At 45.2% G+C, this 26,272-nt stretch overlaps 1 protein-coding gene across 1 annotated transcript; it reads left to right on the forward strand.

Annotated features, from left to right (window-relative positions):
- The first annotated feature begins 16,481 nt into the window (after positions 1-16,481).
- Positions 16,482-17,877, forward strand: LOC136529791 (G-type lectin S-receptor-like serine/threonine-protein kinase At2g19130). Its single transcript, XM_066522854.1, has one exon. The coding sequence runs from the start codon at positions 16,563-16,565 to the stop codon at positions 17,775-17,777; it is 1,215 nt and encodes a 404-aa protein (XP_066378951.1). The 5' UTR covers positions 16,482-16,562; the 3' UTR covers positions 17,778-17,877.
- The last annotated feature ends 8,395 nt before the right edge of the window (positions 17,878-26,272 follow it).

The raw sequence follows: 26,272 nt of genomic DNA on the forward strand, positions 1-26,272 counted from the left end.
CTGAATTAATCAATCAACATAGTACATGCTTCCCCTTCTGACCATCACATTTTGACACGGTGCACATTGCGTCTCTGCTGCTTGTAATCGAGCTTAGCATTGGGTACAGACTACAGAGGAAATTCTCCGGACGACCTTTTGGCAACACGGCTGTGAATGCTGACTATGCGGTTCCCAGTTCGGCAGTTCTATACTCCTGCTTCGTAGGAAAACATGTGAAAAAAAGGATTTTTTTTTTTTTGCACAACAAATAATCAGATTGGGTCGAGAACTCGAGATGGATCAGTATTGTAGTTTGATCGTGCATTCAGCGACCCTGAAGTCTTCTTCTCGAACAGTAGTGGCAGTTTCGGTTGACCTTGTGCCGTGATGCGCACAACCAAAAGGAAATGGAGGCGACACAGAAGCACTTGTTTGGTCAAAGCCTCAAGCGTTAGCAGCCAGTGCTGCCCGAGGGTCAGGTCAGCGTCAGCGAGAGGGACCGCGCGGCCGCCGAGTGCTTCTCGCGGGCAGGGCGTTTGATGAGGCAGGGCGAAACAAAAACGAGCAGCCAGCAATAAGCCGAAACAATGTTACGACTGATTTGTTGTAAGAGAAAAATACTACTTCGATTAAAAAACAAGCTGAAAGATAGATTATAAGAGAAACAAACATGCCACGGGCACGGAACGGGACCCCAGTTCAGCACGGCGAAAGCAGGGGAGACGGGCGTGACTGCTTCACTTTCTCAGTGTGTTTACTCGGTCCGCACCAACGTCCTCGTCACGAAACGGAACGGAAGCCGGCCCCGGTTTGTGTATAAGCCGGGCTCGGTTTCGTTTCGTCTCGCTTTTGTTTGACAGGAACTGGAACTCCCTCACGTCGGAGCCGCTTTTCATCTGCCTTTTGTGTGTGTGTGTACAGTACACGTTCATGGTGTTTGTCCTAGCTAATGAACTCGTAAAGAGAAAAACACACGTAAATGAAGATTTAAGTTTTAAAATCTTTAACTAATAATCTAGCTAATGATTTCAACTACTATAATACAAATTTAGTACAATCAAATGTACTATCATAATATAAATAAATTTAAAATAAATAAATAGTTTAAAGTATATTTTACGAGACTGTGTCATGTGAAGCTGTGCCTTATAAAAGAAAACAGAGATAGCAGGAGATAAAATTAATACTATTGAATCCAAACTAGCGTGGCTTGTTTGCAAATTATATATATCGCTAATAATAATATCTGGACGATACTAACACCCATTTCGATACGTATTTTGATGGCGCACACGCAGATTGAGTTGACTCCAGATTCCTTCACGCCGACGAGGATGGCATCACGTCCCCGTGGGCCGTGGGCCGCGGGTCGTGGCAGCAAGTGCGCAATGATCTCACCTGGCCCTCGCGCTTCGCATGCAGCAGCGTCGAGGAGACTAAGCCGGGCTGCTCTGCGTGAGCTGTCCTTTTTTATTTGCTGCAAATTGGCAGCGAGTCAGATGGGAGCCGGTGCGACGAGCGTGACAGTTGCCTGGCGATCCTGATGAGCTGAGCTGAGCTGTCCCCTCCACACCCACCGCGCGGTCGCGGAGGGCCGAGGGCAGGCACAGGACGCATAGCAGGACGCATTATTCTGGGCGCGCGCCGGTTTCTCGGATTCTTCTTCTCCCTCGACGTGCCGGCCGTCGCCATGTGTGCGCTGCTGCTGCTGCTGCTGATCCTGTGACTACGCATGTTGCCGTTGTTTAATCTTTGCGGTAGCGCTGGATCGCGAGCTTTGGATGCTTTCCAACTGCGTGCGTGTGGGCGTGTAGACGTCATCGCGCGCACGGCGCACCAAGCCACCTACTAGGATCGCGTCCCCGTGTCTATGGTGGTGTGACTGGTGTCCTCTGGTTCCGGATCGGTAGTGCCAGTAAACAAGGCCGTTGCTGTCCAGACACAGACATCGAGCAATACTACCGAATTTTTTACTATTTGACTATTTTTTCGAAAGTTTCTCAAATAGACCCTTGACGGAAAGAATTCCAGAAATGGACCTTTGGCTCGGTGCCAGAGTGAGTGGCGCCGAGCTCGGCGCCACGGTGACTGGCGCCGAGGTCCTGGGCACGGGCAAACGGCCTGTAAGGGGCTCGGCGCCATCCACTCTGGCGCCGAGCTCGGCGCCGTAGATCTTGGCGCCATTCACTCTGGCGCCGAGCTACCTGCATTTAACCCCAGCCCAGCCTTCTTCCCCGAGCGTTCTTCCTCTTCTTTCTCCTCGGGTTTTTTTCTCGCCACTTCATCCTACCTCACGAATCGACATATTGGACTTTGAAAACCTTGATTTGATCCGTAGATCTTCGAGAGCAAGGTATACTCGCTCACCTCCTTGTTTTTCTCGCATAGATTCGGTACATATTAGTCGGATTTTTGAACCTAAGAATCGTCATCACTTAGAGTTTCATTGTATCCCTTAATATATGTATTATACAACCGTAGGTTCATTTCAAGGCGTGGAAAATGCTAGCAAACCAAGCCACATGTAGTTATGTTATGGGTTTATTGTTGTGGATGAAATGAGAAACCCTAGGTTTAGGGTATAATGTTAACTGCTTTTGGTTCTTATAACGAAATTGATTGGATTGTAGTTATGGTTCTCATTGATATTTTGTTGTGATGTTTTTATTTATGTTTGCTAAATTACATCCTATTTGTTAGATGCAAGAAATGTTTCGGGAGGAGTTTTGGCGAAAACGGGGTCGTCCTCGAGAATTATACCCCGACGCGTCTAGCAAAGATGCCCCCGTTCCCCCTGACCTTCCTGTCCCTAACTGTGATTGTGGTTTCCCGGCCTATGTTTTTCAATCGAAACATCCGGACACAGCCGCGCGTTGCTTCTACACATGTAGTCGGTTTAATATAAGAAATTATTTGTACTATCATTTTTCTTTATTTGTTTAAGTATGGTACTAATATATTATTGGAATCTCATTGTGTAGGACCATGAGAGGTGCTTTTTCTTTCAGTGGATCGATGGTGCAGAAAAGTTTGATCCTAGGTACCTCTTTTTTGACGATTGGTTTACAGGGAGACATCCACGTGAGCACTTCAAGCGGTGGGTTCCACCCCCCTAACCCTCCGGCAATGACGGCTAAGGAGAAACACCTAGCTGCAGTTAGATGACTCGAGAAACATCCTCTGTGCGATTGCAGAGATAGAGCTGTGATAAACCCTGAGAATACGTTGGAGTTTGTGTGTCCAAACAAGCATGAAGTAAGTGCAAAGTGTATGTGTTAAAATCTTGAGCTATATGTGTTTATGTACTAATGTCTCATTATTTAGGTGTATTCAATGGCGAAGTGTCGTTTCAAGGAGTGGTTGTATGGTCCTAAGAACCAATGGCCGAAAGAACCGCGGAGGGTTAAGGAAAAGAAGAAAGAATGGGTAATCTACAAAGCACCTTCTGTCATGTGCGAATGTGATGTAAAATCCAACTATGGCCTAGTCCCTTCGGAGCTTGGAATAGGTCATTATTGTGGCCATATGATTGAGTATGATGAGGTTCGTTATATTTCTGGTAAACATGAAATCGTATTTTGTTTGTTTTCCTAATACATATATGATATAATATTTGTTTTGAACAGAGCACTAGGAAATACAGTTGGGAATGTTATGATGGTCAAGCTAAGTTCTTGGATGAACTGAAGAAGAGGCAAGTAATTGCATGGAAGAGGGGATATGGACCTGACTACGTCAACCTATTCGTTAAACATCACAAAGAAAAGATATGTGAGTTTGCTAGACAGCGCGGTATTTATAATCCGATCGATGTTGGGCTTAACAAATGGGGATTGGAGAGGCGGACGACATTAGAGGAGGAGAGGGCAAGGAATGAGGCAAGGGAGGAGACAAGAGTACAGATGCAGGTCTTGGATGAGCATGTTGCTACATTATGTGCCAGTGAGTGCTTGAAAACCTTTTTCGTTGCCTGGTTTTAAATGTAATATTATTGAGTTGCTAACTGATTGCATTTTATACATCAAGAGATTGGTTGCAGCGGGGAACATGCTGCAGAGGTGGCTCGTGCAAGATATGAGGAGAAGAAGTTAGATGCCCATAGATCACGAGCTGGTCGCACCGTTCAATCACCGATTGTGCTGTGTGATGATGAAGACGAGGATGAGGACGACACTGGCAGACTGAGTGAGCTCATTGCTTTAGTAGAGGCGGGCATACAGGCGTAGAAGGCTGAGGACGACACAAGCAGACTGAGCGATCTCATCTCTCTAGCAGAGGCGGGCATTCAGGCGTAGGAGGCTGACGACGACACTGGTAGACTGAGCGAGCTCATCGCTCTAGCAGAGGCGGGCTTACAGGCAAAGGAGGATGACGACGCGTTCTTCACTCAGGACGCAGTGACCGTAGACAAAGCGGAGGCCGCTTACTACAAGCGATAGGCAGGTCAGAGCAACGCAGTTGAGCCTAGCCGTAGCAACAGGGTTGTAGTAGAGGACTGGTACTCGGATGATGAGTTGCTTACTCAGTACGTTTCAGATTGAGGATTTGGAAGTGCATTTGCCCCTTTGTCTACTGTCGGCACTTGGTTATACTATTAATATGTTGTGTAATGTGACATAGTATCGAACTTTTCATTATGTGGTTGTTTTCATTATCAATGGTCTTAATATTCCGCTTAATGATACAGACTTATTTCTATTTGAACACGTGCTGTAAAAAACAGTTAACGACATACGACATTATAGAAATCAATACACGAAACACATTAAATGGCATGTGACTACAGGTAGCGAACCTGGGTACATAGTTTTCTTTGACTAAACCTAACATGCCTTAGGTAATTAAACCATGCCTTCGGTAATTAAACCTAACATGCCTTAGATAATTAAACCTAGGATTCTCCACAAGAGAAACATAAAGTCATCCTAGTAGTGTGGCCACATAGCAAATTGTGTTGCACCTTCTCCATAGTAGCCTCCCGTTGTTGTTGGTGGTGGTGGCGGGGGTGATGGGGGAGACCCCTTTTTCTTGTGGTTAGGGCAGGTGCAATATGGATCATTGCAGAGTGCCTCCTGTGAATTGGCACCATTGTTGTTGTCGTCCTATTCGTCGTCCTTGTAACCGCTGCTAACTTCCCTTTCTAGATCGAAGATACGGTCTTGTAGGTAGTAGATGTACTCCGCATGCGGATAAATAGGTCGAGGATCGACCCACCTACTGAACCCATAGTTTTCTTTGGTCAAAAAAGACTACAAAAAGTATGTTGTGTAAGTGATATACAAGACAAATATATTGAAGAAACAAATAGTAATAGAAATTACCCATGCTCGCGGGCATTTGAAGAAACGACGATCTCCATCTATTCCCTCGGTGAACATCTGCACTAGGCAGTCCTCACCATGCATGCATTTTGGCCACTCTTCTTTCCTTTCATTGTATCCTATCAGTGGTGCCTCTTTGGTGAAATCACTTTTGCTCTCAACTGGGAACCTCTCATAAAGAGCTTCCTCAAAGAAATCAGGACCAAGAGGACCCTCCCACCCCTAGGTAGTTTTCTTCCCCTTTCCTCTCCCTCTAGACGACCTTCCAGACATTGGTACTACAACGAAAGCAAATGCTGAGGAGTGTTCTTCTTCCTTATTGTTTGTGTGAATGAGAGAGAGTGAGTGGTTATTTATAGGCCGAGAGGAGGAATGGAGGCCTGTCAATGTGCCATGTCAGCGATCCATCCTGCATCGAATATAACATAGTCACATGTTACTTCACAAACACATGTACAAATAAAACTTATAGATTATTATCTGCCCCAGCGCAACAAGACGTCCTCTGTGGGTCTCCTCGTACGTCGGGTCGAGCAGGTGGAATTGCTCCATCCTACAAAAAAAGTGAATGAATTAGAATTGCAATGTACAATGAAACATGAACTTATAAATGTATAGGTAATTGACACAAATACAAGCATAAATTGAGACATGCATAATTAAATATATGATACGACAAAATATAAAATAATACTATAAACCAATAGTCCTACCTCACTAATCTGCCAATGGCAACTTCGTGAGTTGTGGCCAAGTCTACCGCACTTGCCGCACTCGTACTGCTCGAGATCAGTAACAAATGGAGTTCCTCTCCCATGCTTAGTTCTTTTGGGTATCTGATCCATAACCATCCTATGCCTCATCCTCTGCCTTGATCCACGCTTGTTCCAACGGTAAGCTGGATCCGCAATGTACTTCGGCCCATCATAAGGAGGCCACTCTCCAGGGTCCCGGAAAGGCACGAAGCGAGGGCTCCATGTGTTCACAAGCGTGTTGACACTGAACTCGTGAGGTATCCTCCTCTCGATATTATAGTTGCGATGCCTAGCTGCTGCCACCAAATGCGAACATACAAAGTGGTATTGTCTTGGTTTACCACAAGTGCACTTGAAATCTTGGAGGACAACCACATGTATCCTCGACTCTTGGACCTCGCCGTCGGACGTTGTACCGCCCCTATGCTCGACCTGATAAGTCCCTGTGGCGTGGTCAAAGCATGCAACCTCATGTGTGCTAGCCCTTTCTCTTGCCTTCTCTAGGTGTGCCTTTGGTTTCAGAGCCCATATCTCTCCATCACTCCTCAACTGCAATGCATGGGCGTGTCTATCATTGAACTAGGCACCAAGCTTATAGAAGGTGAATTGAACAATTGCATTCACGGGCATACCACGTATCCCCAATAGCAACTTATTGAATGACTCTACCATGTTGCTGCACTGAAACACGTACCTCCAGCCACCGTCGTCATGAGCTCTTGTCCATTTCTCCAAATCCCTCATCAAACCTGTGAGCCATTGTCTACCTTCTGCATTTGATGCGGTTCTGACCTGCTCCAACTTTTCCCTAAAGTACTTGTCCTCAAGCTGTCGAGCAGCCTCCTGTAATAGATCAAAGTTTTTCTTGACACTATCCTTCCGTAGTAGATTCTCGGCAAGGTGTCGAGTACACCAACGATGGTGCAAAGGTGCATACCCCTCTAACTGCTCTCGCACAGCATTAAGTATGCCTTGATGCCTATTAGATATGACGCCAACCTCCCTGCCAGGGCCAACCACATGTATCCGAACTAGCCTCAAGAACCATCCCCAACTGTCATTGTTCTCCTTCTCAACCAAAGCAAATGCCAAAGGAACCAACTTGTTGTTCGCGTCATAGGATATGGCTATAAGAAGTGTGCCCTGGTATTTATCAATCAAGAACGTACCATCAATGGAGAAGACGGGACGACAGTGCCTAAAGGCCTCGACACACTGAGGAAAGCACCAGAAGGCACGGAAAAATATCTGCCTCCTATCCTTCCATACATTAGGTTTTGGGATGTACTCATAATGCATGCCTGGATTCACCGCTTTGATTGCATTGAAAAGAACTGGCAGCTGCTCATACCCATCCTCTCAGTCCCCATATATCATCTTCCACGCTCGCTGCTTAGCCCTCCATGCTTTACCATAAGTTATCACATATCATCCATACAACGCCTCAACAGTCCTGATAATTGTTCTCACCTTCATGTTGGGTTCTCCTTGCAAAATTCCCATCAACCGCTTGGCAATGAGGGTAGATGTCAACTGCCGATGCCTCAGTGTCAGCTCATGGTCAGCACAATTGTGTGGCCCAACTACTTTTGTGATCTTCCATTTTTCGGTCACCTGTTGCTTCTTTGCACAAACCCTCTATGGGCAGCGTTCCTTGTCACACACAACTGTATAACGGCGCTCCACTTGGTGAAAAGCTATCTCAAGTGCTAAAATTGGTTTTGTGCTTTTGGGAAGAGATAACACTTAAAAAGGGACTATGCAGCTTAGACAAGAATTTCTTGTTCATGAGCCAAAATTGCTTGCCAAGGGTCTCTGTTGGAAAACTTGTTTAACCAGCAATTTTGGCTACTCAACAAGAAATTCTTGGTCAGGAATAGTTTTGGGGCAGCATGTGTCAGATCAGAGAGAGAGTAGTTGTGCATGTCGTTTGCCTACCGTCGTGGCTCGGCTCTTTGCCGTTGGCTGCCGTTCGCCTGGGGTCCTCGCTGGTGCAGTGTGGCTGTTTGACTCAGTGCAAAGGAAGCTTCCACTACACGCACGTGACCTGAGTGCTTAACCGTGTAGTTGTTTGCCGTGCGTTTGGTTTCTACGTGTCGGTGTGGGAGTGGCGTGTGCCATCGCCGTTTTCGCCCGTTGGTGGCTGGGCCCGCATATTAGTGGGTTGGTAGGAGAGTTGAGAGTCGTTGTGGGCTAGTGAGCCTGGCTGGGGATAAGGCAGTGCCTTCCCCTTCTTCCCACGTCAGCTCTCTCCCCCATTCTTTCATTTGGAGAACATGAGCTAGGGTTCCTCCTCTCATCTCTCTCCCCCATGATTTGAGCTGAAATTTCTAGGAGATATTGAGAGCCCTTTGTGGGTGTACATGAGATGTTAAAGATCCACCTCCTCCCTTTCCTCTCTCTCTCTCTCTCTCAAGCTTGGTGCTAATTTGAGCAAGGGATTGAGGAACCTAGTGTGTGTGCATTTGTGATTTGCATTTGGTGGCACTCAAAAATCTTTGTGATTGGGTATTTCTTATTACTCTAGGAGGTTGCCACCTCCTAGATGGCTTGGTGTCGAGTTCTCCATTGTGAAGCACGCAAGAAGATTGTGCGGTGCTCCAGAGAAGGATTTGTGAGGGGTACCATGCTCATTTCATGGGAGCCGCAAAGAGCAACACTAGTAGAGTGTGTCATTGAGCTACCCTCACTTATGGGTAGATTCTTGCAGCGCCCAACGTGTGGGCTTGGCGTGTGATGTCAATTAGCCGTTGAACCACCAAGTGAGCGGTCAACACAATGGGACTAGCTTGGTGGCAACCAAGTGAACCTTGGGATAAAAATCATCGTGTCATCATCTTCCTGTTGGTTTGCGATCCCCATACACAAGCTTGTATTTACTTTCATATATATTGTGCTTGTGTAATTACTTTTGTAATTAGTTAGCTTGTGTAGCTTGCTAGTTACCTTCTTGGTTGTGTAGCATAGAAGTAGCTCCTTTGCGTGATTAATTGGCTTGAGTAGCCTTGTTAGTCACATTATTTAGTCTATGTAGCTAGGTAATTTGAGCTCTCTAATTTACCTTATGTAGCCTTGTTAGTGAGCATTGCTAGTGAGCTTAGGAGCTTTGTGCTTTTGCTTACTAGTTTATGTAGGAGCTCCCCCGGTTGCCAAAGTACTAGTTGCATAGGTTTGTGTGACTTTGCTACTAGAATTGTTTAGGTGAGCTCTAGCTAGCTCAACACCTTTATTGCCTAATTAGGATCTTTTTAAGGTGCTTGAGAACTTAGATAGGGGGCTGCAATCTTGGCTAGACCGATAGTTTTAATTCCGCATTTGTTTCGGTTAGCCGGCGCGATTAATTTTTAGAAAGAACTATTCACCCCCCTCTAGTCCACCATATCGACACTACAGCCCTGAACACGATAATGGGGTCCCCGACATATAATTAACCCCCAACAATAACCCCTCAACTATTCGGTTTTGATCGAAAGTATAAGACCTAGTAGCTGAATTCAACAAGGCGTGGCCCAATTACAACTCAGACTAAGCACACAACTTTTGTTTGTGCAAGATAGTCTAGGGACTACCTTATCTCTAGCCAGCCTTTGGCTTGTCTTTAGCTAGTCTTCGATGGCACCCATTGCTCACATCTCCATGACCTGGTCTTTGGCGGCTTGCTCCTTCGTACAACCTTAAGCCCCTTAGTACTTTCTTTTCATAATTGAGTTGTTGCCAACGACATTGAGGCAGTTGAAGTAGTTAACTTAGGTGAGGTAATTGTAGATGATCATAACATGTCTTCAAACCCACTCATGGGAGCCAGTCAAGGCTTTCACCTTTGGGCAGATTGCTTGTCCAATGTGCTCCTCGCCAACCCCTTTTGGCTGGCTCTTGTGATAAATTCTTTCACGTGTTTTAGTTGAACATTGCAAACATGGTAGATGTCAGAAAATGTCGTAAATGGAAATCCTTGCGATCCGATTGGTGGCAAAAGTGATGCTTTTAGATTATTTCGGTGCCAACCCCTATACCTTTTGAGGCAACGGGTCGAGGAGAGGTGAAATGAGCCCCTCGGCGGTTTTTTATTATTTCGGTGCCAACCCCCAAACCCTTTGAGGCGACGGGGCGAGGAGAGGCGAAAGGAACCCTAAACAATTTTAGTTGGTCATGTTTTATTGAACAACCTGATTACTATAAGTGAGTTGAAAACCCAAACCAACCCTTAAGTTGCATAAAGTTAAGATCATATCAACATTAATCATCAAGCCGCCAACCCTTAAGTTGCAATGCATGACATAATTCTGATAGAAACTTCAGAGATTTGTATATGGAGTTCTAGTCTACCAAAAGTTGTGTTCTTTAATATTTTGGAAAGCCTGAGAAAAGTAGTACAACTCTCCTTTTGTCACCAAGAGATAATCCAGTGGTTAACTAAGTCAAACAACACAAGGATTAAGATTTATACAGAACACATGCAAAATCTAACAGGGAAATTCTAAAATTCATAACTCCTAAACCTTTTGGCCTAAAATCATGAAAATTTAGTACAACAAGGATCAATAAGTTATATACAACTTTTGTATTGCCAAGTTTCACAGAAAAGATCATTTTCATCATGAAAACATCACTTCAACAGAAACTACACTTGCAGCTTTTCAGCACATATATACACATATCCATCACTTGCTTCACTAACAAACAAGCACACCCATGCTATACATGCAGCTCCCTATCATGGCACATTTAATTGATCACCTAGGAGAAGGGGTAGCACAAGTCATCAATCAAATTCGCATATAATCAAACTTCTATTACTTTTAAAAGTTTAATTGACATTCATACTAATAAAAGGAATACGTCACATATATGATCATACCAAGCTTAAAACCACTACTAGCATAGTGAGCTCCAAATAACCAACAACCAGTAAGGACAGATCATAAACATCATAGCTATATATATATTTATCACTACTAAGCCTTCATTAATCTTTTATATATTAAGACATATATGTTAATAAAAGGTGGTGTGGCAAACATAAAGTTTGGAGCTAAGATTTTTATGGGTGGTAGAAGATAGCAAAACATAGCTACTGTAAAAAGATTACATGCTCAGGTTTAGTAGATTAATTACTACAATTTAAACAAGTTTTAATTGCAATAAAGCATGTGAGAACAAGATAAATCCTTCGATCACTATTTTCTGTAAACACATGACCATATTAAGTGTTTAGAAGTCATGAAAACATCATACAAATACAGTGGAACCACATTTTCCATTGTTACGCACTTGTTAATTATAAACCATTTAATGAGCACAAATCAAGGTAAACCAATAACTCAGTCATACTGCATCAAATGAAGTTGAATTTTTCACCATAGTTCAAGCATGCAGTCACTAGTTTACCACAAACATTTCACAACAATTGGATCAAAAGAACTGCAGATATGAATTAAAACCTAAAAAAAGCATAGACATGCATCTACAGCACAAACTTTAAACTAAACCGCCACATATTATGTATCTACTGCATAGGTCTACTTAAGGGGTGTCCCACAAAACTTGATTTGCCTTTTTATCATTTTTCTATGAATTACATGTATTTTCAAAGTTTTAGCCGAAAAGCACATAAAAGAAAAAAAACACTGGATTACACCATGAGAACTAATCACACAACGACTCCATTTGTTTCAGGTTACGCCATGAGAACTAGGTTGCCAGTCTGCCACGACCCGGCCGGGCACACTAGACCTTAGCCGGAAGAGAGAAGACTCAAGCAGAGATGTCTCTTTCGGATAGAGAGAGAGCAGCAGCAGCAGCAGTAGTGATGGGCGGTATATTATTAATGGGCTGTATATTAGCAGTAATGAGTAGTTTCTTGTCCATAGTGAAGACACTGTTTATTAGTTAGACTTTCTTAGTTTGTCTCTCTCCTCATTAATCCACTTACCACATCAGCAAATTACATATATGACAGTGCAATTAATCTCTTTAAAAACTATCATAGTTTCTGCACGGTAGTGCCCTCAAAGACGAACGTGTTTTTGAGTTTGTCCAATTTGTCAGGCGCGGCTGCAATCACCGAAGCTTTTTTCGTTGGGCAATTCTCGTGGAAATCGAGGCCTTGTTTAGATCACCTTCAAATTCCAAGTTTTTTCACTCTCTCTTCATCACATCAATTTTTAGCCGCTTGCATAGAGCATTAAATGTAGATAAAAAAAATAACTAATTGCACAGTTTAGTTCGAAATCACGAGATGAATCTTTTGAGCTTAGTTGGTCCACGATTGGACAATATTTACCAAATAAGACGAAAATGCTACTATTCATTAGGTTGGAATTTTTTACAATCTAAACATGGCCCGAAGCGTTTTGCATGTGCTGGTGAATAGGGCATCCCAACGGGTACATCTAGCTACCTATTTGAGTACGTGGCAGAAAGAGAACGCCCAAACTTGAATAGCTAGCGATGAGTTCCTCGCCTAGCTCGCACAAGTTTCTATAAATCTACTCTCTGCTGCCGGGACCCACTCTTGCTTATGTTGTGGGGCTCACAGCTTTTTTTCCTTTTCTTCTTATTCGTATCAGCCGGCGATTTACATTCCCTTATCGAGGACGTCTTTAGACTGTCTGCAACAAGGAATTTATATGGACACCTAAATTTAAAATAGATTATAAGACACTTAAAATTAGCTTCCAATAGAGTACCTATACGAGAGACCTATTTTGGATTGCCTGAAAGGCACAACTCAAATATGGACATCCTCTCTTCTGAAAACCCATTTGCAGAAAGGATTCTCTTTTGGATCTGATTGTTGGAGAAGATGTCGAATAGGTATTGAACCTTTTACCTGTAGCGTTACCCAAAGGACGAATGGGTCTTGTATTTTGAATATTGTTGTTGGAGATAGCCTTAAAGAGCTCCTTTTGCGTTCGTGCATGCATCCATGTAAAAATAGGCGAGCCAATCAATCTATGCATTCATGCGTGGCATGGGGCAGGAGAGCGCAACGAAAAAAATTCGGTGCATACAGTTTGCACTATGCCTCCCTGCATACATGTTCATAGATAGTTGTCACGTGTCCAGTCAAACATGATCCAATGCTCGTGGTCTTCCTCCGTCCAACTGCATTAATCCATGATTGATTTGGCCCATATAGGCCAATAAAAGGTAGTCTGATACGTGCTGTTGGATCATGAGGTGAGGACATGTGGCAACTATTTATGGCATGGATGCAACGAGACACGATGCATACTGTATGCACTGATTTTTTTTTCAATACAACACCCAGTAGACAATTAATGACAGTTGATGTATTGTTGGTATCGGTGTTTAGCACGGACTGGCCTAAAGAAACCAGGCCAGAGGGAGTACTAAAATATTTATAATAGAATTTAAAGAAAGTATAATATCTATGCTTATCTTGCTCTCTTATAATATCTATGCTTATCTTGTTCTCTCCCTCTCGCAGGACCCCATGTCACCCCTCTTGCGCGGCTCGAGCGGAGCCTGAGACCCGTCGTGAGCCTCCTCCTCCTCCATCTCCTTTATTCTCTCCACCGTGGAAACATGCCATCAAAGGCCGATGGACGTAAGGAGGGCAACCGTGAGGCTTCTCCACTCACTATCTTGGTGGTGATGCATGGTGGCATGTCTCTTACTAAATATTTAAATTGGATCTGTCTAGGTGACATTTAGTTGTTTTCGTCTCTCCTATCAACTAAATTTTTTTCATGTACTTACGGTGTCTTCTAGCTATATTTACACTGTCTTATTACTAGATTTACAATGATTTCTTCAGTGTAATTTATTGAACATGGTGGTGTAATTTGGAGATAATACAAATATATGCCAAATTTTCCAGAAATACTTTCAAATTATTTTTATGAATTACAGATACCAGATAAATATATTTCAAATTACTCATAATTTTTTCATAAATTTCAAAACAAAATTTCCCAAATTGTGGTGGGACCCACCTCCCCAACCTTATCCCTTCCCTTCCGTCGCCTGCGCACTTCCCTTCCCTTCCCTTCCCTTCCGTCGAATGCGCACGCAAACAGAGTCCGGAGAAGCAGCAGCAACGGTGATCCAGCCTGGGGGCGGCCCTCCTCGTCGGCCTCCTCGTAGCTGGCCGTCGGCCCTCCTCGTCGCCCTCCTCATAGCTGGCCGTCGGCCCTCCTCATCGCCGGCCACCGGCCCCGCGCCGCGCCCGCCATGGCCGGGGCCGCGAGCTCTAAGGCTGGCCACACCTGCTGCCGCGCCGGCCCTCGCTGACTGCGCGTGCCTCGCTTGTTCGTCGGCCGCGGCCCCTGGTAGCTAAGCCTGGGCGTTCGGGTTACCCGATTTTTTCGGGTCGGGTAATTCAAAATTCGGGTAATGAAAATTGCTACCCGAATTCGGGTACCCGATAATTCGGGTTCGGGTTCGGGTATTACCCGATATACCCAAATTTACAGAAAACAACAAACTACACTAAATTTCAGTAGCGGTCTATACATAATTTCAGCAGCAATTTGTATAGAATTTTAATAGCAATTTGTAGAGAATAATATATTACAGTCACTCATTCAAATAGAGAGAATTATATTCTAATAAAGTGATAAGTTAAATGGTTCAGCTAACAACACATGATAAATACAAAGACAAAAACAAATCTTTAGGTAGTTCGGGTAGTTTGGGTACCGGGGGATATTACCCGAATTACCCAAACTAATTTCGGGTAATCAAAATCGCTATCCGAATTTGGGATCGGGTACCTCGGGTTCGGGTAATTCGGGTCCGGGTTTGGGTAATTCGGGTATGGGTAATGGGTATCGGGTATTTTGCCTAGGCTTACCTGGTAGCCATCCGCGTAAGATTAGATGGCCCAAAAATTTATTGATTGGAGAGGCCAAATCAACCGATTGAGGTTTAGCAATTCTGTTTAAATTAGACATGTTTGTTGTTGCTCTATTGTATTTATTGAGTTTAGTTTCTTCTTTTTAATTTAATCGGCAACTCTCTTGTCTGATTTTGCTCTATTGTATTTGTTCAGTTTGGATTTTTTTTCTTTTAAATTTAATCGGACAGTTGTCTTGTTTGATATGTTTTGAAAAAGAAGGTAAGTGATAGTTGACGAACCTTCACGCTATTCGAGCTCGGTCGCGAGACGTGAATCCCACATTCTTTTTGGTAAAGCCCGCACGCGGTCTTAAGCAATGGACCAGGGTCGTGGAGTGCAGCACGGGTCAAGCACGGTAGTACTGCTCTACTGCTCTGGTTAGGTTTTTATATGGGCATTGCTTTCAACTTTTCATTTTTTTCTCTTGTATGCATCTTCTTTTAGCACGCCGGTGTGATTGATGTAATGTAGGTGCTTCGATGCCGTATAGACTGGTTCCGACATCGGTGACGGAAAAGGACCATTATATTTCTGTTCCGGTCACGCGCTAGTTAGAACCAGAACATCTGAATCGCACGCGGTCGTTACACGCCGCAGAAAGAGGTCTAAAACAATGAGGCTGATTTGGCGCTCGTTGTCACCTAAAACACTCACGAATGCCTCCAGCGAAGATTTGTCAAGGAGATGCATAGCAAAGGTGTTAGCGTTATAGGATCGGCAATGCCACTTGGAATGTTGACAAATCTGGTCGATGAATATGCTGGACAGCAAGAGGATTTAAAGAGCTAACGTTTGGAGGTAAAATGTAAGATAGATTAGGTTTTGATCGATTAGATAGATAGATCTTTTAATCAGTCGTTATCCTCTAGACGGGATGGTGTTATCGTAAAAGATTTTCTACACGTAATTTACGCGCTTCTCATAAGGTCGATGAGTTTTTTTTTTAAATCTCGAATTGGCCTCGGATTGTCAAAACCTGCTCAAGGAGGGTTTTCCTGGGCTAGCTTAGTTGCTGTGTATAATAACTTGCTATCAACGGATAGGTAGGTACCAGATGAGTTCACTCCCAGCTCGATCATCAGTACGTACACACGCAGTTGCTCTCCCTTCCATCGTCTATCTTAGCGATGCCTTCAACAGCGCTACTACTTGTCATGATCGTGGCCATCATCGGCAGTGCACGGTGCTTCGCATCGGACACCATCACCGCCAACTCCGCCATCTCCGGCGGCCGGAACGTCGTGTCCACAGGCGGCAGCTTCGAGCTGGGCTTCTTCCGTCCAGCAGCAGCAGGTGGTGACAGCAACACGGCCTCCTCTCACAACTACTACGTGGGAATCTGGTACAAGAAAGCCGTGACGCCGTGCACGCCCGTGTGGGTTGCGAACAGAGCCGCGCCGGTCTCCGACCCCGCGTCCTCTCAGCTCGCCGTTGCGCCGGACGGCAACCTCGTGCTCACCAACGAGGTCGGCGAGCTCGTCTGGTCCACGAACGTCGTCATCTCCGGCAGCAGCTCCAACGCCACCGTCAAGCGCTGAAGACTGCAGGTCAGCGTGTTTGAGGAGCTGTGACTGCAACGCTTACTCCTACGGTAGTCGCTGTGCTCTCTGGTACGGTGATCTGCTCGGCTTGTCTGCCATGGACACAGCAAGCACGGACGACCTTTACCTCCGGCTGTCTGCCATGGACGTGCCCTCGAATGGCCGTCGTAAAAGAACGGTCGTCGTCTTCGTTTCTGTTGCCTCAGCTGCGTCGATCCTAGCCTGCGTGTCTGTCATCGCGACCGTGCTTGTTAAGATGTTTAGGAGAAGACAGAGGAACATAAGATTCATGCAAGCTGCAGCAGAAGGCGGTAGCCTCGTGGCGTTCAAGTACAACGACATCAGGAGGGCGACCAAGAACTTCTCGGAGAAGCTCGGCGGTGGCAGCTTCGGCTCAGTGTACAAAGGTACGTTGTCCGGTGTCGGCGCCGCCGTCGCCGTGAAGAAGCTGGAAGGCGTCCTCTGCGTTGGGGAGAAGCAGTTCAGGAACGAGGTGCGCACCATCGGCATGATCCAACACGTCAACCTCGTCCGGCTCCGCGGCTTCTCCTCCCACGGCAGCGAGCGGCTGCTCGTCTACGACCACATGCCCAACGGCTCGCTGGACAGGGCGCTCTTCACGGCGGCGCCGGCGCTGAGCTGGTGCGCGAGGTTCCAGATCGCGCTGGGCGCCGCCCGGGGCTTGGTGTACCTCCACGAGGGGTGCCGGGACTGCATCATCCACTGCGACATCAAGCCGGAGAACATCCTGCTCGACGTCAACCTCGTGCCCAAGGTCGCCGACTTCGGCATGGCGAAGCTGCTAGGAAGGGACTTCAGCAGGGTCCTGACGACGGTGAGGGGCACCATCGGGTACCTCGCGCCGGAGTGGATCTCCGGCGTGCCCATCACCGCCAAGGCCGACGTGTACAGCTACGGCATGGTGCTGCTGGAGATCATTTCAGGCCGGAGAAACGCACGAGGCTGGGCGACTACAGAGCAGGAGGCGTCGCTGTCGGGGTACTTCCCGCTGGTGGCCGCGAGGAAGGTCAACAAAGGGGAGGCGCTCGTCGGGCTGCTGGACGAGCGCCTGCACGGCGACGCGGACGCTCGGGAGCTGGAACGCTCGTGCAGGGTGGCCTGCTGGTGCGTGCAGGACGACGAGGCTCACCGGCCGTCGATGGAGCAGGTGGTCCAGGCGCTGGAGGGGGTCGTGATCCTGGACGTGCCGCCGATTCCGAAGTCGCTGCAAGCAGCATTCGCCGGTAATGCCACCTTTGTGGGTACGCCTACCAGTGCGTACTTTGATGGCCTCTCACGGCCCCCTCTATAAAACAGTAGTTAGGGGCATGGATCACAACTCAATTATTATGATCTAAATTGTATATATAATTATTATAATATTATAATCATAATTATGGATTGTAATAATCCAAGTGTTTGGATCAATAAATTATGGTAATTGATTATGGTTGGTAAGATTGATAAATTTCTACTTTATCCTCTATAGTTTGGTAAGTTGGACCAATCAGGTAGAGACAAGACTTTAACACTCATAATCCTTACCGGATCTCGCCTGGATTATAGGATCATATTTTGGATCAAACTTTGATTATATAATCTAATTGTTATAATCGGAGGGGTATCCAAATAAGACCTTAGTTTGGCATTAACCTCCGTGCAAATTAGGACATGTGTCGGTCTTTCTTTTTGTTTCGATATCTGAAAATAAAATGCTAAAAGTAATCTTGTAATAAATTTGTTTGCAACATTTTGTTACATTTCTCCCGTATTTCAGGGGTCTGATTTTTATCTGTTATTGAGATAAGATATAGTTTTTATCATTGTTTGGCTGTAAAAAAAATGAATTATCTTGTTCTTTAAGAGCTACTTCTACAGCTGTAAAACCCCATTCGCACATCCCATTATTGCTGGTTGTTGTAAAAAAAATTGTCCAACAATCCGGGACGCGGCTCCGCAGGAGCGGGCGCCATCTCTCTCAGAAATAGAAAAATGAATCCCCACTCATTCATCCTTATCTGCCCGGCGCTCAACGTAGTAGCGTGGCCGGTCATTTGTCCGCGCCTCTTCCTCCACCGCGCGCTCATCGGCTGCAGCGTCCTGCCCTACTACCCCGCGCCGCGCGCCGTCCCAGACACCTATGTCGCTCTCTCCCTTGTCGTTCGTCCGTCTTCCAACGCCGTAGTTGCTGACCCCGCCATGGCCGTTAGGGCGCATGTGCCGTGGCGCCTCAGATCTTCCCCGGCCGAGCCAAGGGCACCCACGAGCGTGGGCGGTGTTGGTGGAGCTCACGCATTGCGCCACACCTCGACTCCGACCCCGATGGCTAGAAACGACCAGTCCGGCCTTCCCCTCCCTATGTTGCATGTGTATGTTTCAAGTGTTTCATGCGTTTCAGATGTATGTCGCAATTGTTTCATCTTGATGTTCCAAAAGTAGATCAAGGGATGTTGCACATGTTACATTTGTTGCAACTTCAGAGGCATTTGCAAGCGTTTGTTCAAAATATTTTATCTGTTTCAAGACGTATGTTGCAATCGTTTTTTATCTGGATGTTGCATATCTTGTAACAATATGTTCCAAATGTTTCAGTTGTTTTCAAACTTGCGTTGCAACAAGTGGTTTCATATTGCAAGATGCACTTGTTTTATTTTGGATGTTTCATGTGCTTCACACACATGTTGCAAGAGCATGTTCCAAATGTTTTATCTGTTTTTAGTCTCATGTTGCAAGTGTTTTATGTTGTTTGACCGGAGGCGAGCCGGGGGCCGGCGGACGGAGCACGCGGCGCGCCGGGGGGGGGGGGGGGGGGCGACATACAGGGGTGCTGCAGGTCGAGGCGCGCAGGGGGCGTGCTCATCCTCAGCCGCTCATCCCGACTCCCGTGTGTCGCCCGTGCAGAGAGTCGGAGAGAGAGAGAGAGAGAGAGAGAGAGAGAGAGAGAGAGAGAGAGAGAGAGAGAGAGATGAGGGGGTTAGGGGAAGGACCGACGGGAGCGAAACGCACTCATGAGGGGGCGAAGGTGGATGGGGGTGGGCTGCGTGGGCGTCTGACTCACACGTCCGTCCGGACGTCCGGACGCTCGCTACGCCCTTGTATTTCATTTTTCCTTCTTTTTCTCCAATCGACATCCCGGTATACTTGCTCTTCATCTTCCCCGAGCCGCTCTACTATGAAATGCTACTAATAAAACTCAAATGCTGGTACGGTCAAATTCAGTTAACGATTGATGATGAGGCAGGTTTAGAAAATACTCCCTCCGTTCTAAATTATAAGTCGCTTTACTTTTTTGTTCATCTATTTTGCTATGTATCTATACATATTATTTATCTAGATATATAGAAAAATGGATGTAACAAAAAAAATCAAAGCGACTTATATAATTATAAGGAGGAGTAGAGCGCTAATTTTAGAGAATCTAGCGTGGTACGTTACTATTTTGAGAAGCTAAGCCGATTTCTTTACTTTTTGTTATCAAAATTTATGGAGTTGCTCCAATTGTACTGGTCGGCTATCTAAGATTATTGACTGAAAATTAAGGCACCTGAAATATAGCAACTCTATTTTTAGGGAAGAAAAAGAAGAAACATAGAGAATGGAATAATTGTTTCTTTTACATTACCTAAAAATACATTTACAAAATTGAAAGTCCTAGTTTTATTTTTTGAGTTGAGATGAAGAAAGACCGGTTAGCATAAAAGTTTGTGCATGCCATTTGGGATGATCTACCAAATGAACTATAGAGATGGTCCGACTCGAAATATACTGAAGACTTTAAGGATACAAAAAAATTAAAGGGTGTTTTCCATGTTTCAAAATTTAAGTGAAGAGACTTATTTTTTATCCAAAAGAATAGATTCATAGTTTAAGAAAGGAATACCAATATATGAAAATAAGAGCTGGAAAATCTTGATTTCCTTAACACCCCGTTTGGATGCAGATACTCAGACCTGGACATTGGAATTGGAACCGAGTTTTTCCAATTCTATTATTTGGATATCTTTGGCATTGAGAGATGGAATTGAAGGCCGTTTCTGTGGTATTCGCCTCCAACTAAATTAGCCCACCTTCAATACCGAGCTCAACTCCTCCGTATTGGAATGAATCGTCGTGAGAACAGGATCAGCTCGAAGCTCCCACCGCCGGACCCTGCTACTCTTCTTCCCCGCGACCGGCGTCGACCACCCCTTCTCTTCCTCTTCGCGGACGGTGGTCAGACACCCCTTCTCTTCCTCCCCGCAGCTGGCGACCCCACACCCCTTCTCTGCTTGAGCTACGTCCAACTCCAACCCACCATGGCTCCGCCTCCCTCTCTGTTCGAGGTGCTTCTAGCTCCGACCCGCCATGGCCGCCGTCGAGCTCCTCCCCGCCATGGACACCGCCGGGATCCTCCCCGCCATGTCCACTGCCAAGGGGACCAGATCCGCCCCGCCATGGCCGCTGTCGAGCTCCTCCCCACCATGGCCGCCACCAAGGGGGACCAAATCCGCCAGCCATGGCCGCCGCAGAGCGCCTCCCCGCCATGCCATCTCCATCCGAGACCGAGCCAGTCGCAGCCAGGGCCAGGGCCGGCTTCGCGCACAAGCACCTCGCGGCCTGGGCCGCCTCCGCTTGCGCGCCCAAGTGAATCGTGAGTGGGGTGGGGAAGAAGACGAGTGAATTCCAGATGTGGACATCCAAACATGAATTGGTATTTGATGTGTCACTCGATTCCAGATTGCGAATTCTTCTACATCCAAACAATAGATTTGGTATTTAGTCCATTTCAATACAATTCCAGTGCCTCAATATCTACATCCAAACAGACCCTAAAAGAGATGAAAAGTCTGATATTCATGTTAGTCAACTATATATCGAGTTGAAATTTCTTTAAGATTTCATTCCTAAGAAAATATGGGCCCTTTGAAATCTTTTCCCCCATGGAAATGTTGCACACAAAGTTTTATTGACCATTCCTCTTACTGTTGCATCAGCGAAGCAAAGCTTTTGTAAACTGAAGTTACTAAGGGCCTGCTTGGCAGGGCTCTGGCTCCTCTGAAAATGGCTCCGGCTCTGGCTCCTCTGAAGGAGCAGCTCCTTTGGAGGAGCTGAAGCCATTCTGGAAAACGTTTGGCAAAACGACTCATTCGCACTAGACGACGTGAACCCACAACAAGGAGCCGCACGAAGCTTGTTTTTTAGGCTTCTCCTATGCAGGCAAAAAATGGCTCCGGCTCTTGACCGGCTCCCCATGCGGAGCCCTTTCCAAAATAGGCGTTTGGCACAGCTCCTGCAAGAGCCGGAGCTAAAGCCCCTACAGGAGCCCTGCCAAAGAGGCTATAAGTCCTACTTGCATTTTACGACGACACAAGCAAGATTTAATAATTTGACCAAAATAACACTTGAGAGCGAAGTGCTAGAGAAAATTAATTTATGAGTATAAATATTATTATTTTACTTTGTTGGAGCATATGGTCTGTTTGGAATAAATTCATCTTCAATGGAGAAGCAATTTCTAAAAATCGCTACAAGTTTCTTTTCAAAGAACTAGTTGCTATGGTGTATCCATTGTGCAAAGAAGATATACTCCCCCTGGATCAAGGAATGGCTAGAGAACTTTGTTTAATTTTCTTTATCTTCTTTGTATCTCTTTTTTTTGTTTCTTGATTGTTTTATTTCAAAGAACACTAAGGAAATGATGTTGTTAAGTAAAGATTATGCAACCTAGAGTTAAATAGGTACTATTATTGATCTGTCCCATTGTTAAGTAATATATTGTTTCAAGAAAAAATGTAATACATTTTAGCATATACATTTTTATCGTTCTATTTTTCTAGGCTAGAAAGTGCTCATTTTAGAGTTTGGAACGAGACCCGGGTTTTGCTGTCTATGACTAACATCGTCTAATACTTAAAATATATTACTTTCTCCATCTCAAAAAAAACTTGGCGTTCTAGTATTTACAGGATAGATTAGTGCTCAACTAAAATTACTCATATCTTCTACGACTAAAAAGAATAAAAATAAAATAAATTTTTTTATACTACTTTTTTTTAGTCGTTTCTCCTTTCAGTCCGTGCGATACCGCGTCCCCCGCCGCCCGCTCCCTCCCCTCCCCCTCCTCCAATCACGCTCCCTCCCTTCCCCATGCGCGCACCCAAGCCGCCGCCGCCTCTCCCACGTTCCCTCCCCCTCCCCACGCATTCGTCCACGCCGCCGCCGTTCCCCTCCAAGCCAGCCCCGCCCGGCAAGGCCATCCGGCCGCGTCTCGCCGCGGCGTCTCCTCCCTGCTCGCTTGCCTCCTCGCCCACCCGAGCCGCAACTACACCGACTTGCGATCAGCGCGCCGCGATAAAGGAAGGAATTACCATGAGAATGGAAGGGCTGCTGTACCACGAGGTGCAGGAGGGGAAGCTCTGCGCCGTGAACTGCGTCAACACCGCCCTACAGGGCCCCTTCTTCTCCGAGTTCGACATCTCGCCGCGCTCGCCGTCGACCTCGACCAGCGGGATCGCCTGGTGATGCTCGAGGGCTGCCGAAGCCCCGGCGCCTCCAACGCTGCCACAGGGGACTTCTTCGCCGTGGGCGAGGGATCCCACAAGGTCTCCCTCGAAGTTGATTTCAGCATCCAGGTTAGTCCAGGCCATCTAGGTCCAGGCTTCATGGAGATTATCCATTTAGGTTTCTAATCTAGGGCTCGGTTAGATTGACCGATACGTAGATCACACAGCTTCTTCCGTGGACTGGGTTGCAAGTTGGTTGTCTGTTCAGATCGCTGCTTGGAATTGAGGGGATTTTTGCTCGAGCATTGCTGTTTGGAAGTCGTTGATTGCCTCAGGTTGACATGGATGATGCCCACCAAGTGTCCAAGTGTTTGCTGAAATGCCCTCAAGGTAATAGTTTTGATTTCTCGACGATTTTTAGTGAATTTGAGGTGGATTCCATTGTTTCCTTTCCTTTGGGTCCGAACTGGAGTGACAGCTATGTGCTCAACTTTTTCTTCATGAGTAATCAATCATGTGCTATTGCCATTTAAATGAAAGAAAATGCAGATATGTTGTTTAAGCTCTTGCAGATCAACTTGCTGCAGAGCTGTTGAAACTTGAGAGGCACTTGCAGACATTTTCTCACATGAAAAAAATGAGGTTGTGGGATGTTACTTGGAGAAATGGTATCTGAATTTGTGTTGCTTTCTGTTTCGAGTTCTGAACTTTCAACTTGCAGAAGCCATACATGCTAAAGTGGTTTGGGTTGTGCACATGGGATGCATTTTACACCAATCTTACTATTGGAAGACTGAGGGAAATACTAAAGATATTTACAAATGTCATAGATTTTCGCCAATACTGATCCCTGTCACATTATAAGTATACTCTGACCCCTACATATATTTCCTTTATTTTCAGAGGTGGAGTTTTTTTTTCAGAGGTGACAATGTATATGTCATTATGGATCCTGCGGGAATTGCATGCTCATTTGATAACTCAGCCAAGTAAGCAGACTAAACATATTACACTTTATCACTCATACTTATTTTTTTGTACAAAATGTAAGTAGTTTCAGTTCAGATTCTGTACTTTGCCTGTTCTGTCTATTACCTTTGCAAACAGGTTGACTCATATAGTCATATTAAGGGGAACCACAAATTTCAGAAGATAGGTATGAGAGCTATAAGCTATTCCTGGGAGAAAAAATGAGGCTACCTGCAGTTGTTTGGATCATAATTCTCACGGTAGAAACAAATTGATGTTGCTAATCCTTCATTAAAATAGGAAAGCTAAGCAGATTTCTGGTTAAATTCCATTGCAGGGATGGACCCTTTGTAGTTATTACTTACGAATGAGATGGACATGCTCCTTTCTCTTACTTGGTTCGACCTCGCTCCCTTTGAAGTTCGATCGATCATACTGGAATACAAGATTGGATCTGTGGTATAGGGTGTAGTGTTCCTTGATGTTGCACTAATCAGGATTTTCGTGCAGTGCAGGTGTTTGCGTATTTGCTGCGGCGGTACGTTGCCTGCGGACGATGGAGGAAGCCGGTGATGAAGATCGGCACAAGAGGGCGCTGTAGATGCATGGTCAGGACTCAGGAGGCTGTGGGGTTCCTCATGTTTGCTAAGGCCAAAGTGGGCGACAATGCTTACAAGGAGCTCGTCTAGGCAGGCACGGGACATTGCTGACCAAGGGTATAGACATGTAGTGTAATAGTATATCTGCACTCTACGAACCATCCTTTTTGTTCCTGGTTACTTATGTTCTTCTCTTCTGTGTTGCAGTTCAAATCCTGAAGGTGAAATCACAGTAGAAAAATGCGAAGAAATCCTATCTCAGGTATTTGTTGGCCAAACTCACGTCCTATAAGGCTTCAGTCACCTCGTCCAAGCAGGTGATCCCTCCCAGGATGACCACCATTCTTTACAGGAATCACTCTCATTCATGGATAAAGTGAAGGTGATGTACACGCCTGCTCCTTGCTTGAGGTATTATGGCTTGGTGTCCATGGCTGCTTTTACTTGATGCGCATTTCTTTACTTTGTGTTTGCAGGTGTCATCCATATCTGATGAAGATTACGAAGATTTTTTGGTCACCATATCTGAGTCAATGGCAAAAAAGATCACTGATCCAGAGACATACCTAAAGGTGTTTGTTTTTCTTGGTGGTTTGTCGAGAACAATTGGACAGTCGTTTTACAACCATTTGTCTTTGTAAGTAAAGGGAGCTATGCGCCAGATGAAAATAAAAGTGCAAGTCATAGCTTGCATGGTAACGAAGAAACAGGTACTCTGTGGATCTCTGACTTCTTGCAAACATCTACAAGAGGTGTGTCAGTTTTCCCGGGAAGTTTGTTTATATGTTTTTTGAAGGTGGGTGCGAGCTCCGCCGCAACCTCGCCCTCTCCTTCCTGGCGCTGGCAAGCCACAGGCGAGGAAGAGCTGCTACGAGAGGATATCAGTTCCCTCCAAATGATAGAGCCCTTTAGTTTTATCGTAGCGTTAGCACGAGCACACTACTCAGCAATCAACAAGTCCGATTCTTTTGATATAGTTCCTCCAAATGATAGAGCCCTTCGATTCTTGTTTGTTTTATATAAACCACAGAGATGAGTATGTATAGCTGTGAATTAGTTTTTTGGTATTTAACTTTGTATTGTTTCAAAGGATTATAAATTAATAATAATGATATTGTTTTGGGTGGGTGTCGATCCACTCTGCGGCAATCTCCGGCAAATCATAGATATTGACACACATATTTATACGGTGAGTATAACACTTTGTTTTTAGTTTTTGTAGAAGATTTTTTAAGAGACGCAGTATTACCCATGCGACAGGCACTAATATTGACATATATACTCGAACCTGTGTACAAGATGGTACGGAGATGCGGCGGAACTTATTCGTGGATTTATGGGCGCATGAAATAAATGGATATCGGAGATTTTTTCCTGTCGATATAAAATATTATCTTAGCCGCATCACGGAAAGGTCTATAAAGTAGAGTTTGTAAGCCTGCGACGCCGCGTACTCCATGACTACGTTAAATTCATAAACTTTGCTTTTTAGATTAAATGTCACTTTAACATTGGTATTTAATTTTTACAGTATTTTTATCTTATCGTGTGATCCGTTTGTTTTTAGTACAAAATGTTAGCTATCCCGTAGCAACGCACGGGCACGCTACCTAGTATGTACTTATATTTATTGAAGGTGAACCATGCTAATTAAAGAATAAGCTAAAAGGAATACATGGAGATATGCAGACCGCAATTACAAGCTGATATGACAAATCTATTGTTCAAAAGCTAAAACATTGAGTTTTTCGGGATAT

This window comes from Miscanthus floridulus, chromosome 19 (genome assembly GCF_019320115.1).
Source record: "Miscanthus floridulus cultivar M001 chromosome 19, ASM1932011v1, whole genome shotgun sequence".
Classification (NCBI taxonomy): Eukaryota; Viridiplantae; Streptophyta; class Magnoliopsida; order Poales; family Poaceae; genus Miscanthus; species Miscanthus floridulus.

Coding starts and splice junctions, on each gene's coding strand:
- LOC136529791 (XM_066522854.1), top strand. CDS start 16,563: ATGGACACAGCAAGCACGGACGACCTTTACCTCCGGCTGTCTGCCATG.